Below are 17487 nucleotides of genomic sequence, written 5' to 3'. Positions count from 1 at the left end.
GGCTAGGATATGCAGCTCGCCATAAAACACACTCGGGCACACACACAGATGCTTACTCCCACTGTACGCCTGCAGAAAGCCAATCTCTTCTTCCTATCTTTTCCATTTTACACTGCATGAAACACGGGCACTGACAAAGTGCACTGAATAGGTTATTCCTCTCATCTCTCATGTCACGGACTCAGCTCGAGCCGAGCGCCGGCACCGACTATGTCTCAGCGTGCGTGTCGTTTCAAGGCTGGTTTGCCTCATTGTCAGCTTTTATGGGATTACAACATTGGTGACGACTGGACCGTAGCTGACAGACACCTAAAAGATGCACACGAACACACACACGCACAGAAACAACAACACAGGAGAAGCTGGAGAAGCCACTAATATGCTCACAGGCAGAACAGTAATAGGAGATAATATTAAGGAAGCAGGCAGTTGTCTGAGGCTGCATGTGGCTTGAATAGTAATGAGGCTGCAGTATGTTCCAGATATTTAACCCACATTAGTGGGAAGCTGCGCTTACAATGTCGGCAGCCATTACACTGTTTCTACATGTGAGCATATTGCCTGTGGTGCGTTGCCCCCACTGTGCAGTTAGGTACAGTAATAACAAGGACATCATTAGAATGAACCCACTGATTATCATCTAACCGCAGAGCAGGTTCAAAACTGCAAATCTGGGCCATCGACTTTATATGCAGTCTGTGGTCTGAACCTACAGTCCAAACTGTACCACCTGAATGCAAGATGGGGGGGTTAAAAGAGTTTAAACCTAGGAGGTGTAGGTGTGTTAATATGCGCCATCTACAGGTAAAGAGAACACCTTCAAACTGCTGTCCATCGCCTGCATTCTGGGTGCAAAGGAGGGATCCTGCACCATTTACAAAATCATAACCAAGGGATTTTAAGACCTCAGTAAACACAAAGGAAGACCAAGAGATCATACTGATAGTTATGACAGGGCAGAAATCAGTGCAACACCAAGTACGCTGTTTTTCTTCATGCATGACAATAAACTGAATATTTCTGTTAAAGTTAATGTTAAACAATTTGACATAAAACAGAAACTTTATATATTATAAAGTTCACCTGCACTGTTACACAGAAATTTTACACGGAATCTAAGACTAGGACTTCATGTTTCCTTTAATTTCAGACTTTTTGAGATAATATTTTGTACAAAGTCTAGTCCTATCCATGGGAGGCAAGACTGGAGCCATAAATAAACAAATAAATAACTAAAGCAGCTATCACATTACCGGCTGGCTTAGGACTCCATGTTGGTTTTCCCCCTTTTATAGCCAGCAGTGGCCATATTTGAAGAAGAGGGTGGATCGCTAACTTATCAACTGGACTTGACTGTTTTGAACCCTTCGTCATTTTCACTGTTGCTTCCAATGGCCACTCATACAATAAATGGCCTGTATTTGTATAGCGCTTTACACGTTCAGTCATCCACCCATTCACACACTGGTGATGGCAAGCTACATTGTAGCCACAGCCACCCTGGGGTGCACTGACAGAGGCGACAATAGTGACTTGTCAATCACAAGGTTGATCCAGTCATAAACATTTCATGCTTTATCCTTATTTCCCTCTTATTGGGTCCACAGTTTACAAAATGAACATCTTATTGTTTTCAATAAATCTTGAAAGTAGATTTCCAGGCTGGCTTTACTTTTCACATCGGAAAGCGGTGTCCATCTTTTATATACAGTCTATGGCTTGCAAGACGGGCAGAACATGCAGCAGTGGCTTGTTATTTTACTTTCCTACCACAGACGTGTGTTTGTTCGTATGCAGCAGTCTTAAAGGCTGAAGGTTGTTAATGCTGCTTAGTTGTTGCTTTTCCACGTTACATTAAATTATATAGCATGCGTATATTAAATATTACTTGTATCCAGAGCCTGTGTGTCTAAGTTTGGGACCAACAAGCCATTACACAGTGCATGAAGATGAATGGTATTACAGGCAAATGGCACACTCAGTTGTAAATAGTGTCTGTGTAATATAGTGATGCAATTACAAGGAGCCCAGACAGAGGATGCACAACTAGAAAGAAAAAAAAAAAAAAACACCCTGGAAAAAAGAGCGAGAAGGTGGGGGCACGAAGGACGTCTCTCTGCAAAGCAGCCATCATTTATCATCACACTCAGACGCAGCAGTCAAAGTATTTATTGGTGACAAAGTGTAAAAATCCCTTTATCAAATTCCTAAAGACATGACCTCAGTTGTGACAGGAAAAGGACTTCATCAGAAAATGAGTGAGCAAACTTTAAAGATAACTGCACTTCTTTTGAATAAAAAGTCATTTTTAAAACCCACCCAAAAAAAGGGCACCTGAGTACCAACAAACCATGACATGATTTAAGAAAAGTCTTAACTTACACTGACAAGATTATGACTCACAGTAACAAAAATGAAACCGTAATGGAGCGAAAGAGACAAGTCCAATATTTCCTGTTCCTGTCTTTACTTCCAGTTTTTCTCTGTCCCTTCAAAAACACATCTCGCACAGCTTTATTCATTCAGCACGCGTTGTCCTCCTGCTTTCACCAGGCCAATATTTTTCTCTAATTTCTTCTCCACTTCTTCACCATCTCTCTGAGAAACTCCCAGCATGGGGCATGTTTTGGGGCAACTCTTATTTTCTAATTTCAGGCATGGGTGACTTATTGACGCCTGTGCTTGATCTTCATTCTCTGTCCCCGCAGTCCATGAGTGGGGGACAGGCCTGATGCAAGTCTCAGTCTTTTTTTTTTTTTTTTTTTACTTTGTACATTTTTCCAACTTTGTAGTACATGCAAACAAAAAATACGAAAAAAAAGAACACAAAAGAAACAAACTAAAAGGAATAAAGCGCACCTAATCTGTGGGGTGAAGAAAACAAAGAATAATTATACACATATGTATAGAGAAGTACTGTCTTATCAATCCCGTCCCAAAAACACCATCCACCCAGACTCTTACATCCATATGAAGGCTGCCAGACAGGGCCCGAAGTCTGGTCCTCTCCCCGACAGGTCCAGTTCCATTCACAATCATAACATATTTGAACCCGGAGCGGGTATTAGCAGGACCCCATTCTCTCAGGGTCTGGCCGTCCGCCTATGCCTCAAAGGACCAAGAACCAAAAGCTGTTTGAATTAAGAAGAGGAAAAAAAAAAAAAAACCTCAGAGGAGAGGTCCCTGCCTTATGGGGTTGAGTGAGTCTTATAGGCTATCCATTTTGTCCACAGTTTATCAGATTTCAGTCTCAAAGTGTAGGGCATCTCTATCTCTAGAGATCTATCTATATCTATCCTCAATTACATCAGTCCATTCTTCCAATTTTAAAGGGTCACTTTTCAGCCAGTTTTTTGTTATTATCTTTTTGCTTGACAACAACATAATTTTAAACAAGTAATGGTCCTCCTTTCTTACATTTTCCCATATTCCAAAATACAATACTCGTGCCTCACATGACATGCTTTCCCAGTAAGGTTTGCTATTTTTACACTTCCAAAACACATGAGAATGATTGGCGTCCCAGTCTCCACATAATCTCCAGCATTGTTGGGGTGTTTTCAGCTGCTTGCTTTTGATATAAGGTGTAATAAAGAACCTAATCACATTTTTCCAGCCATATTCTCTCCATCGTCTAGAGCTGGTGGAATTATGCTATGAGAGACAAACGGATCGCCAGTCATCCTCTGACATAATTCAGATTCCCACTTTTGTTTAATATATAATGTTTCATTCCTATTCTAATTTTGCAGACCAGTCTTTTTTTGAGTCCAGATATGCAGTTACATTCACAAAGTTGCTTCTCTTTCAGGACTTTGAGATGACGAGGTCAGTAGATGACACCCAGAGCAAAATCCAGTAGAAAACACGTTCTACGTGATTCAGAACTCGTCTATTTGATGTGAATCGACATTAAAAAGATTTGCAACAGCTGAATCTTGAGGATAAAATGACCATTTTAAATGTCTGCTTTGCATTTCCAACTTTATGTTCCAACTGGGAGAATATGCAGAGCAGGAGGAGAGTCTTAAAGCTGTTTACTGCTGATGTAGACTGTCATAAATCCCGTATATTACCATGGAGCTACTCCATTCACAACCTTTATTTCCTCTGGAGGAGAGCTGAATGCCGCCTCTCCTGCAAACGCAACACCTCCAGCACATTCAGTCCATGCTTGTTGAGGTTCCTTGGTGCTTTGTGATGTTATTACCAACGTAACAAATGATAAAAACCTTTCTGAGATGGTGACTTTTAACAATTGCTTCTTCACACCAAGAGTGCGCTTGTTTTCAGTGGAAAAAAAATAAGCTGTGTTCAAGGTTTGTTGCTACATTAGAGAATTTCTAAATTAGGCAAATGATCACAGGAATGTTCTTCGCCGTTGCAGGAGAACACATTACCTTTCGAGGTGTCCAGCTTTCTAGAACAGAAAGGGAATCAACACCTTCCTGCTTTTAGGGTAGTCCTCAAACTTGGCAAGGTACCATCTGCAGAGCAAGAACAAAGGAACAAGAAATTTTCCTGTGTTAATTCTGAATTTTGTTTAAAATGTACAGTGTGCACACTCCAGGAAAATTGCTCCGAGTGTGAGAACGCTGCCTGTTTTTGTTCTTACTTGTGGTGGGCCACAGCTCTGCTAGCGAGGACCACTGCGGTAAAGATGGCGAAGGCTGCACTGTGAACAGAGTGACCAGCCAGAGTGAAGCCAGCCCACTCTGTTATCTCGCCCAAGAAGTTGGCCCCAGACACGTACTCGAACATGCCGCCTGTGGGTGGAAGACAGCGACATTAGAGCAGGTGGGTTTCTCCTTTGATGTGCTCACTGATGCAAAAATAACCCAAACATTTTAATGTTGAGGGAAATAAAATCCAGTGACTTTTTGCAGAATACAATTTGATACTAAGCTGAAGAAGTGGTGACATTTCCACTGCCTGTGAATCTTATTTGGAGGCAACATGCAGTTACAAAATGCAAAGGGCATTCACAGAGCTGGCTTCATACCACACATACATGGCTGAGCACTCAGTATGCGACTGCAGGCTATGTGCTCAGCAGTGCTGCTACCCTTTATGTGAAAATAGCAGATTCTTGGCTGAGGGGATTCCAGACGTGCCTGTAGGTTGATCTGGAGCAACAAAGCTCACAGCTTCCTCACACCTCGCCTTCTCTGCTCTATTTTCTTTAAGGTTCAGGGAAGGATTGTTTCAACAGGTTCAGTGCAAGTTCAGGCTCAAGGTGCTTTTGTTGTGACTACGCTCCCAGTCAGGGGAGCCGCTCACTTTGTGAACCCGTTATGATTACAGATTTATTTAACAGAGGTAGAAGCCAACTTATGGTTTGGATTTTTCAGAGAAAACAGTTTGATTCCATGTACCCACCGTACAGCCTGTTTTGCAAAAGGAATTTGGACGTGAACCAATGCCTTGTTTACCCAACCCCCTCCTTACATGTCACATCTTATACAGTGCTCAGCCAGTTAAATGCAGTACAAGGTCACACACACACACTTAAAAAAACCAAAACCAAACCATAAATCCACTCATGTTTCAGTTGTTAGGTCTGTTTTAGCCAAGCTGGGGCGGGCTGCACAGCAAACTCTTCCTAAAATGGGTTTACTCATCAGAGAACGTTGATGTGTTGCATTCCCCTCCCAAAAACACCGAAACAAACAAAACATTTATCGACCATTTGTACGGAGAACCACCAACCATCATTTTGACACTCAGTGTTAAATGCTGCAGTCCTGACTGCCTAACAACATGAAGGCTGTATAGCATGACCCAGATCTAGCTAGATAGCTCAATATATAAGGCACTGTCGTTAGATAAAAGATTAGTAATTATCACAGGGTTTGAATGGATCTGGGATGGAATTCTGATCCAGGGTGTTGGATAACAGATGTGTGGAGAATTAGACGAGTTGCTGCCTGTGTAGAGCAGCAAGTGAACCATAGCTGAACTAAACAGAGTCGAGTCTGTAGAACAGGGGTCGGCAACCCTAGGCAGGGTTAACTGATGGCACCATAGCTGGACGGGCATACCAGACATTTGCTCGGTGGGCCGATGATTTATTTTTTTTGGAACAGTATAAACAATGAAAGGTGGTGGATTGGCTAGATACTGGTCGGTGTGTAAAAATAACTGTTGTTTGGTGGTGGCTATGGCGGAGCTTCCGCAGATTCAGTAAAATTAATAAGTGGTGGAGGCCAGCAGGTGGATGAGGGAGAGGGGAGACAGGAGGAGGAGAGACCCGAGGCGGCCGCCAGTCCGAGTGTCAGGTGAACTGAACTTCAGGTAAGTAGTTACGACCTGCAGTCTATCTGGGTCAGATATAAACCAAGTTTAGGTGGAGTTTATTTTCGTTATGCTGACTTTTTACAGTCAGTTACAATAACTTGTACTGCGTGCTAACTAGCATGACGGAGTTTCTATACAGCTGGGTGGTGCTATGATGTTACTGATAGTGAACTTTATTTTATCCATAAGGTCAGCTAGTAGAGTTGCCACCCGCCCCGTACAAACGGAATCATCCCGTATTCAGAGACATTACGTGTTTCGTGTTGAGCTGAGATGTCTAGGATGGAAAAAGACACAAAGCTGGATTTATTCTGTCTTTATGCTGCACAGCTGCCTCTTCTTCTCTCATTCTCCCCCCTCTCTCTCCTGTTTCTACTTCAATCATGAAACTGATCAATGATCAGCTGATCGTCTCTCTTGTTTGTTTATCGCCCACTTTGCGCCAGAAAGAGGAAACCAGCCGATGTCGCACTAAACAACAGCAGCACGTTTAAGCTTGATCAGCTGTTGTTAGAATTTATTTAATATTAACTTCTAGTATCAGCTGATGTTTGCTGGAGCCACAGCTGTAAAGCTGCTGGTCATGATGTCTGTTTGGATGTGTGGTGAGAGGGAAACATGAAGATGAAACCAGGAGATGTCCTTACTGAATCATCAGAGCTGAACAGGTGATGGAGAAACAGGTTTACCTTTTAGGTGACATGGATGAGTTGAAGGGAAGTTATGAACTGTTTCTGAGAGACAAATAACACCAGGATCCTTTTCTATGTAGCTGACAGCTGGTAACTGTGCAGGGGCAGGTCTAGCAAAGTTTTGCCAGGAGGGCAGGTAGGGCATTAACAGGGAAAGGGGGGCACAAAGAAATACTTTCTTATTTTCATTTAAAATGTCTGGCTGTTATTAAATTATCTGAAGCTTACAATGAAAGTTTTTATCTGATGTAAAATGTATAGAAATCATACATATACCAACAAGACTGTACATCACTGTCACAACAGCGTTTGTTTTCATTCAAAGGCTTTATGGCTTTAATACCTGGGGGGCCGGTCTCTAGTCAAAATGCCCGGGTCAATTTTTTGTCCCAGTCCAGCCCTGGGCACGACACGCAGTGAGTTAATCTGAGAAGGTGCATCAAAAAAAATAAATGGTCGCGCCACCAGTGCACATCGCAAATTAGCTCTCATAGACACATTAGTTGTGCCTCTTCTTAATGACGGTATCTTAGCTAAAAACCCAACTACCAGATTCAACTTGTAATTGGCTAAAAATAACTTAGCCTACTGGTGAGAGGGACGCTGTTGGCTTTCCACATTCCGACACTTCAAAGGTTTCTGGAGCTTTCCGCTCAGCACAGCATCAGCACCACGGAAATACTCTGATACATACATAGACTCGAGACACAATGCATTTTGGGACTTTCAGGTGTTTGGACCAATGTTTTATTTTCTGATCAAACCAGAAATCTTTAATGAGCAGCTGGATTTGTCTCACATTAACTGAGTTAATGCCAGTTAATGCAACATCGAAGCAGCTGGAATCCACAGCTGTGTGTGTTCATGGAGCTGGATTTTCACCTGCTGGACGTCACTATCTGACAAGTTTAACTGTCTTCAGAACATTGCAGAGGCCTTATTGACAGTATTTGGCTCTACATATCTGTGTGAGCAGATTTTCTCTCACATGAAGAGAGTCCTCAGGTCTGAATGCTGGACCCTCGGAGACCCGAGTCTCTGAGTGGGAGACCAGAGATCACATTAACATGTGTGACTCTGTATTAACAAACATGCCATATTGGCCCAGTTTATTTTTCTTATCATTGTTGTGAGGAGACCATAAATAGCATTTGTATTTTCTGTTGTTCAGTTCATTTGCTGTTATGGATAAAAAGTCTTTTTTTGTTTCAAAATAGCTGAGAACTATTCGCTGACAGCTGCCAACATCTACGAACAAATATAATCCTATAAAGTGGCTCTATATAGTGTGTAACTGTTCATATAGAGCGTTATTCAATTTATTGCTAATGCAATCATATGGATGGCACACTGACCTCTGAGGAAATTTTAAATGGCACTTGCCATCAGAAAGGTTGCCGACCCCTGCTGTAGAAAGTAAAGAGTGAAGTCCAGATCAGAGTAGGGCTGCTCAATTAATCGAATTTTAATCACGATTACGATCTGGGCTTTCAACGATCATTAAAAATGACTGAGCCGATTATTAGCCCCTCCCTCATTTATCCGCGACACCTTAAAGGCCGGTCCGTGAAAATATTGTCGGGCATAAACCGGTCCGTGGCGCAAAAAAGGTTGGAGACCGCTGATTAAGAGGACCCGAGGGAAGCTCGGAAAGCTAAGCAGAAGTTATTTGGAGAGGAGAGTGACTGCCGTTGGTTGAAAGAGGTAAAAAAAAAAAAAAAAACTTCAGTGGTGTTGCACACTATTTTATATTCTTTTTCAAAGTCATTATTCAATACATTGTCATTGTTAACCCTTTAAAGCCGGTCAGAGCAGCACGCTCCGTTTTGTGTAACTATTTTTAAATCCCTGTAGAACCTGAACCGTGTAAGCTAGCACAATAATTTATTTTGCATATGAAACCGGAGGAGTTGTACTTACATCTTATGCCATCAGCTTGTCCTCGGTCACGGTTTCCTTCCACATAAAGCTTTACAAAAATTGCATAAAAAGCGCTTGCAGGAACAAAAACATAATATTCCAGAAACACGCTTTGCCGATCCGATCAGCTGTTCGTAACACTTCCACATTGAAACAGACGTCAGCGCGAACTATCACATGTCCGCCATTTCCTGGCTGAAACCGGAACTGACGTCATTTTCGCGGAAATGTAGTTTTTTACTTGTAGGCCTTAAAAGCCTATACTGGTCATGTTTGACTTTTCTGAATAGTTGCTGGGATGCTTAGAACTCGAGTTGCACTGCTGGAAATAGTTTATTTTGATGCACATGCTGTTTTCTTTGCAAATTTGCATCATAGGATTGTTTTTTCGTTTTTCCTGCAATAAAAATTGGTGTATCTCCAAAATAAAACTATGAAGACACTCAAAATAAATTTCCTGTTGTTGTAAACTATTTTTTGCAACTTTTTTGTATTTAAAGTTTTGAGGGATAAACCTCTTAAATTTCTCCAAGTAGAAATATATGTAAAAAAAACAAAAACGATTTTCAATTTTTTTGTAGTTTATTGCACTTTTTTGCAATTAATGTAGTTACTATGGACTTAATGCATACATATTATTAAAATATGGTAAATGGTAAATGGCCTGTATTTATATAGCGCTTTTCTAGTCCCTAAGGACCCCAAAGCGCTTTACATATCCAGTCATCCACCCATTCACACACACATTCACACACTGGTGATGGCAAGCTACATTGTAGCCACAGCCACCCTGGGGCGCACTGACAGAGGAGAGGCTGCCGGACACAGGCGCCACCGGGCCCTCTGACCACCACCAGTAGGCAACGGGTGAAGTGTTTTGCCCAAGGACACAACGACCGAGACTGTCCAAGCCGGGGCTCGAACCGGCAACCTTCCGATTACAAGGCGAACTCCCAACTCTTAAGCCACGATCGCCCGTTTATGGGCTATAACAGTTGTATAGCAACTTGAAATGCTCCCACAAATGGCACTACAACATGTAAAAAAATAATATAAGCTCTGGCGGACTTGGTTCTATAGTAGGTCTTAAAGGGTTAAATAAATATCGTCAAATAATCGAGATCTCAATTTCAGTAAAAATAATCGTGATTATCATTTTTGCCATAATCGAGCAGCCCTAGATCAGAGTAGCTGAATCGGGCCTGAGGAGCTGAGGGAGGTGACGGGCTGCAGAGTGAATGGCAAAAAGCTGCAGAATGACAAGTGAACAGTTTTCTCCTTTGCAGCCTCTTTATCGTGGTTAGTGAAGAGCCGTGCAGAATATTTTGGCTGTTGGCAACTTGGTCTGTCACAGATCAAGAGGCAACTCTGACTGAGAAACCAAAGGTCATCATATGTTCTTACATTACGGACTTTTCAGTCACATGGTTGACCCAGCCTGAGGCATGCTCTGCATTTAAGCCTCCCTTCTAACCAACTGGGGCAGTGGTTTACAAAATGAACATGTTATATTCAATGAGACTTGAAAGTAATAAGTGAAAACACCAACAGCTTGTTTCAGAAATCCCATGTGAAATGTGATTTTTTGTTTTGCTTTTGTAGTGTTGTCAACTGACCCTTCTGTGCTTAAAACACTCCAATGTTAAAAATGTAAACAAATACTATAAATACATCAATCTGAAAGCACATTAGTCTCAAATAACATGAACACTTCATAAAGATGAATTATGTACACAGCCTGAATACTGAATAAGTGAGGGTTTCACATTTACACACATCTTCCACTGTACGCCTGGCTAACTGTCTAACAATTACTGTCAACTCTGTGTGGTTTAAAAGATTTCCATGTTTGTGTCAGTGAAAGCAAACACACTAAAAGTCCTACAAGTTGGACCGTATTAGAGGATGTGCAGCAAGAGCTGTTTATACAGTAATGTAAGGGCTCACAGAGGCCCAGGCAAAGACAGCTAGTGACAACCTGTGATTCTGCTTAGTGTGATCTGTATAATCATGAGACCACACTGGAAAATTAGCATCTAGCACACAGAGACCGCAGCGTCGAGGGCCATTATGTGATTGCAGGTTTTGTGACTTCCTTCTCACTCATCACGTGTGCTGCAACAAAAACATTCAGAGTCTAAACCTAAGAATAAGTAGCGCCACAATGTAAAAACGGCACCGTTTACAAGGAAGGACTGTATCCTAAAATTGAAGAAGGCCCTGTCTCAGAATTTCATGAAAGTATTTTATGCTTATTTCAAGCTGTATACTTTTATTTTTGGAATTTGCTAGAATAGCTTTATTGGAAACCATGCTTATTTATTTTATACTAATCTTAGCATGGCCCCTCAGTTACTCCTCTGCCTGAAACTATGTTTCACAAATACGTAATCGATTTGATCAGTTTCCCCCTCTACATTCTGTATGCATATGCCAGTTTTTACATGCATACACAACGTATAAAAGGTAAACTTGGTGTGACAGTGTTCTGAGTTAAGCTCTTAAATAAATAAATAAATAAATAAATAAAGTTTACCAGCCCAATCGATGTACAGTTCGCCCAGGACTGAGAGAAATTACATTGCCCCATTCTTTATAGCTTACTTTACAGAGTACAATGAAAACCTAATGAAATGATTTCATTATATATTGTTTTCTTTCGTCGTTTAATGATCAAATTACTAACAAAAATGTTGCATTGCTTACTTTAGGCTGAGTATGCAAAAACTTAAGACTACACTTACAGAAATTATTTATCCTTAATTACTGGACACCTGCTGTTGAATTTATTTCTGAACAGAAAATTAAATAGTCTAAATCAAAGGTGTCAAACATTAGGCCTGGGGCCCAGAATCAGCCCGGCACAGACTCCAATTAGGCCCAATGGACAGTTTTGGACAATATGAAGGAGTGCACACATTTTGAACTGTATTTTCATTTTTTTTCCTCCCCCTCAACACAGACGCTACACTTTTTTGGTTGTTTTTTAACAACAAGTCCACAATTTTTAAAAGGCTATTTTATTGCGAATTAACAAAACTTTCTGCTGTACAATTACAGGACAGTCTGGGTGACAAACTTTATGTAATTTTAAACATTTATGTCTTACAGCTTAAACTGAGCTTGAGTAGTGCTGACAGATTATTTCTTCAACACAGCAGCATTTCTAGAACAGATAGAAGAACTGAGACAACCTTGAAACGACACCACTTTTTCCTATGAAGTTATCTCAGGGACAAAATGTGTACCTAAACTCCTTTACGCTGACAGAAAGAGTTTCACTGGTTTGACCCACTGGAGATTAAAATGAGTTTAAAATCCCAAGTCTAAATAAAATGTCAGAGTCTGACTGAAGCTCTTACCTTTGGGAACCTTGTAACCAGTCTCTCCGGGCTTTCTCAGGTTCCTAAGGATGTGGTCAGATTGTACATTTATAAACCAGCCGACGAACCACAGTACCGAGCCTGGAGACAAAAGCAAAAGCTGTTTCAGCAAGTGACTGTACTGACAAAAAGCCAGAGAGCAAACCTTTGAGTTTCTTTTTCTTTTAGCATTTCCACATTTTGATGAATACTCCTGGTTTCCTTCCGAAAGCAACCTTAAAATATCATATTTTAAGTTTTCCTGCTAAACCAACTTAGGGTCACATACAGACTCGATATTTTCCCAGTTGTAACAGGACAAAAGGGAAGGTTTTAAAAGAAAAACTGCGTTGAGAAACTGTTGTTATAAATAAAATACATACATACATGATGCTTTAGACAATGTGCACAAATTGGCGAACGTATTAAACTGTGTAATCACTGTCATCTGTGAGGTACAGCTCTCCAAATATCCACCCACATCTATCATTTCCTGACTTTTCAAAAATAGCTCACACTCCGGCTGTGGTTCTCAGACAGAAAGAGGGCAAAGTGCCCACAACAGGTCACTTTGTTGTGGGCAAAGTGCACCTTTGTAACCTTGTATCTCTGAGTCTCGTTGATGAGTTGATGACTGAACCTGGGGTTATTTGGCATGCAGCCACCCCACTGACAAATCTGATAATTCTACCTTTCAAAAACCTTTATGTGTGTACAAACACCAACAACTATACATAACATCTTTCTCACTCACTTAGAAAAACTCAAATACATGTGGACGAATCACCTGATACCCACAGATCACATAGAATGCCCACATGGGCATTCAACATGTAAAACAAGAACATCTGGGCTTCCAGTGTATACCGAAACAGAACAGCTCGTAACCATTCTACTAGATAACACAGATATTTTTTTTTGGCTCAGTAATGCCTCCAGTCTTCCCAGATGAGCTGGAGGAAGGGGTGAGTCAGGTCTTAGCTCGTCTGCTTAGGCTGCTGCCTCCATGACCCGGATAAGCAGCAGAAAATGGGTGGATAGATACATGGCTGGACTTATCCCAGATATACTGCCACATGTGTATATGTTGCTTTATATGGGTTTTTGAAAACTGTCCAGCAGATGCTCTGCTGGACAGTTTTCAGCACAGCACAGTGCATGTAGAGGACTATGCAATCAGCAGAGCCTCACCTTCCCCTACTTAAAACTGATACTATGTAATCCAACTGATGCAGTCTACAGCGTGGTTATTTTTTAATTGCACAAGAGGATGAGAGTGCAATTGTAAAGTGGAAACTACATCCAGGACGCTTGGCTAGCCAAGAACCACAGTGAAAGCTGAGTGAATGCCGACGCCAGCCCATCAACCAGACCTTGAACTTCAACCGGTAACAAATTGATGAGCAGTCAGGCTGCAGTCGCTGTTTCTACAGTAAAATCACAGTGGAGATCGCTTTGAAGTCGCTGTGTTGGTTTTTATCTTTGTTTTGTGCAATACCAAGGACAAAAACCCCTGTCATTAGGACAGGGGTTTTTGTCGGTATGTGAAACTATAGCTTACAGGTTTATATTGTTAAATGGTAATTATGAAACAATGTGTTACGGGTCATTTTACAGAGTAACATGAAAGTAATGTAACAAGTAGGATAACAAATCATCTTGAGTGCGCATGCGTCAACCATGCATGCAGCCTATTATAGTTGCTCCTGTCTTTTCTCTTTAGTTTAACTTTTTTTCTTATTTATTTCTATGTCCTTTACTTTTAACTTAAATACAGAATTTTCCTTGGGGATTAATAAAGTATTCTGATTCTGCTTCAGACAAATTACTGAATCCTGGGAGTAATTAATCAACGTACTGCATTACTTTTAATAAATGTTTTATTTGTAATATGTGTGATAATTATTTTTTTAGAGTAACGACCCCAACACTGATCACAACAAAGAGGGGGAAATACCTCCAACATGGACAAACATTTGACCAGACAACATGCAATTAATTTGCATGACTTTAATGTCTTTGATATGCTGCTTAGCGATGGGGGTGATTCTCAAGGAATATCCAGTGAGAATCGGTAAGAGAATGAATAAGGGATGGAATTGATAAGTGATATGGATATTAGCTCAATTCTTATCAATTCCCATCCCTATGTACACTTATAAAATACTAATTACACTCAGTACAACATTTTAACTTCTGCACACAACAAAATAATTCACATTCCTGTTGCAAACAGTCAGGGAACAGGACACCTACCAATGAGGAAGCATGGATGTGTAACCCAGTATGCTGGGTACTCAGCATAATGGCTCAGGTACCTGATCTGCATGAAACCATTATAGCAGCAGAACACAAAGGCCAGAGCGAATGAAGCGAACGGTGTCGGTTTCCCTCCTCTGATTAAAAATGGATAAATGCAGGCTCTGCAGAAGAAGAAGAAAAAACACAACAAGAACACATTATTTTGAGTAATGGCATGTTTATACTGAAATGTATTCATCTGTGCACATTTTGACATCTCCTGTATCTGAGTTGCATAATCAATCAGGCGTTTCTTTGCCCAGTTGAAGGGGTACTTAAGCACTGCTCCTTGCGCAAGCCTGCTTATAACACTGTATAAATAAATAAACGTGACTGCCCACGGTTGCTTACCTCTGGACATAGTGAAGGAAATACATGGCAATGAGGAGCTGATTAGGTAGTAAAGACGTCTTGGAAGAAGATGTCCAGAGTAGCAGACACATAGGGAGCAGTAAGGCTGGCAGCTCCTGGACGAACCAGGCGAACCTGGCGTTAACTGGAAATCCATACTTGCTTGTAGCATACCGCCCGTAAGGAACATTTTCAAACAGCAAAGTAATAAAAGTGCAGGCTGCCATTAAAAACATGAAGTAAGCCATGCGGTCCAACATGTACAGCTCCTCTTCCTCTGAGGAGAAGAGCAGGGAGAGGAGAGCATCCATTTCGACCTGAGGGCTAATATTTAAAACTAAAACGTTCGCAATTAGCTAACTATACATACCGGTTATTCCCTAGCTTGCAGACAAGAGCCTGGACAGCGCATACGCTCGCGACCGATTCGGACCAATTAAGAGTTCTTGAACGATTACGCAACCGATCCTTTCAGCCAATGAAAGCGCTCGGTCTTTGCATCAGCATGTTAGATTGGATCCGATAGGTTTCTGAGTTCATAAAGTCGTCAGACTAAACTCTCGCGAGATCATAACCCAGCCGGAGAGCCGGCTGTTCGTGTATGAAAATGCTTATAAAAAGTCCAATCGGGGAAAAGTCATTTAACCTTCTCCTCATCCCCTACTTGCCAAATTTATACATTAACATTTATATCGACTGCTTTGTGCAAAACTCAGCTTGGTTAAACATCTCTCGGTTTAACATGCGCAAATTGTTGCTGCAGTTTATTGTTGTAATCACAGCAATTCCCAGATGAGGTTGCCTATTTAACCCATCTCTTGGGTAATAACTTTCTGCTGGGTTAATGTGACGTTGTGTTTGTTAGGTATTTTAGTACCATGGGAGCATTTACTGGATATTGTTTTATAGTGACATCATGCAGGAAAACTCTGTCATTCAATAAGGCCCCTTTGTTTCAGTGTTTTTCTCTTTGACCCAAGAATTGATGTGTGAGAATCACAGGCTGGTACAAGGTTGAAATACCACAGAGATCACTCCCTCAGCTACATTAGTTTCTTAATCTTTTAGACGCCTGTTGAAGGCCAAATGGTTTGTTTCAGATTTCACTAATGTAAGAACTCTTCGTTTTGTGCCTTGAAAATATGTCGCTGAGATAATCACAATTGTAGCTGAACTAATAAACTACACAAAGGATGCTTCTTCACCCAAGGGCAGGAAGACGCTGCCTTATCTTGGTCTGTACTGGTTTAAACTGATAATCTGCTGTCTCATGAATTTTACCCTCTATATAAACTGTTGTACTTGTGAATAAAGTTGAGTCACTTTGGGAAGACAATCTAAAGCAGTCTCTGTTTTCTTGTTCTCCCAAGCTGCTCCCGAGCTCGTACTAACACGCTGAATGGCATGCTTGAATATTACTTGAGAATATATTTGACTGTGTTACAGACTAAGGGACATTCTCTGCTGATAGGTGAAGGTACATTCTCTGCTGATAGTAGTGATGGGACGTTCTGTATCGAGGCTTCGGAGCGTGTGTCGAGTAATGGAGGGGGCGTTTCCGCGAAGCGCGTATCGAGGCTTGCTTCATTTATGGGAGGAGCTGAAAATGATGACGTCCGAAGCCTCGCTGCCCGGCTGTACCACGTGACTGGTTCATGAAGTGGTTCGAACTTTGCCGCGAGATATGACAGCGATATAAACCCCTCAGACTTCATTCAAAATGTGGGTGTTTGATGGAGAGTTGCGGTTAGAGAGAGTTTGGAGACCGTTTGGAGGTTTATGAGAGTGAGGAGAGAAAGTCAGGAGAGAATGGAGCCAGCTAAGAAGAGGAGGATGTCCTCCCCTGTGTGGGAACATTTTGATCTTATTCCTCCCAACAAGGTATGTAAATTTCTACAGAAGATGTATTGTCATGATACTGATGGTGCAATACAATTTATGTTGAGCTGTCTTGACTTTTGTACAAGGTGAAGTGTTTGCTATGTGCCAGGGAGCTGGGATATGACAACAACAACACCTCATCCATGCTTAGGCACTACAGAGCTTTGCATGAGAATAAGAGGAACACCGATTGTGGAGCAAGACCAGGTGAGCCATCAAATGCAATGATAATATAGCATGCAGTAATGTTACTAAATGATATAACAATATTATACAACTGTTATAAGTTACGTGTGTGATATTTATATTTGTGCTTTATCTTTATTGTCTTTCCTCAGGAGAACAATCTCAAATAGATGAAGACCTGGTCAGCATGGTGATTGAGGACTCCCAGCCATTTAGCATTGTGGAGGACAAAGGATTCAAAAGATGTGTTAAATCATTAAATCCTAGCTATGTTCTCCCCACTAAAAAGGACGTAAAAGCAGTGAAAATTTAGTTTTTACAGAATAAAATGTGAACAGGCAGGACTGAGGCTCAAAGCCTCAGTGTGTAGCTGTCCATACCTCAACGTTACAAAAGCACAACTACTGTCCACACCCCAACCACACCTCACCTCACAGTAAATGATCATTTCCATTTCAAGCATTTCCAAATAATCATTTCCCATACTGCCACTATAA

General features: G+C 41.2%; 1 protein-coding gene across 3 annotated transcripts; it reads right to left on the bottom strand.

Moving 5' to 3' along the window:
* Positions 1 to 2153: 2153 nt before the first annotated feature.
* Positions 2154 to 15359, bottom strand: srd5a1 (steroid-5-alpha-reductase, alpha polypeptide 1 (3-oxo-5 alpha-steroid delta 4-dehydrogenase alpha 1)). Of its 3 annotated transcripts, none has more exons than XM_004563655.3 (6): positions 14924 to 15359; positions 14528 to 14694; positions 12272 to 12373; positions 4616 to 4766; positions 4401 to 4487; positions 2154 to 3131 (listed from the first exon to the last, which is right to left on the bottom strand). In XM_004563655.3, exons 1-5 carry the CDS (start codon positions 15232 to 15234, stop codon positions 4421 to 4423), a joined length of 798 nt encoding a protein of 265 aa, XP_004563712.1. In that variant the 5' UTR covers positions 15235 to 15359; the 3' UTR covers positions 2154 to 3131; positions 4401 to 4420. The 3 variants fall into 3 exon arrangements, with proteins under 3 accessions (XP_004563712.1, XP_004563713.1, XP_004563711.1); XM_004563656.3 differs by having other exon boundaries at positions 2154 to 4487; positions 14924 to 15200; positions 15294 to 15343; XM_004563654.3 differs by having other exon boundaries at positions 2154 to 4487; positions 14924 to 15358.
* Positions 15360 to 17487: the final 2128 nt, after the last annotated feature.

Source organism: Maylandia zebra, linkage group LG22, assembly GCF_041146795.1.
Source record: "Maylandia zebra isolate NMK-2024a linkage group LG22, Mzebra_GT3a, whole genome shotgun sequence".
NCBI lineage: Eukaryota > Metazoa > Chordata > Actinopteri > Cichliformes > Cichlidae > Maylandia > Maylandia zebra.
Note: the sequence above shows the minus strand (reverse complement) of the source record. Positions and strands in the feature narration are given on the sequence as shown.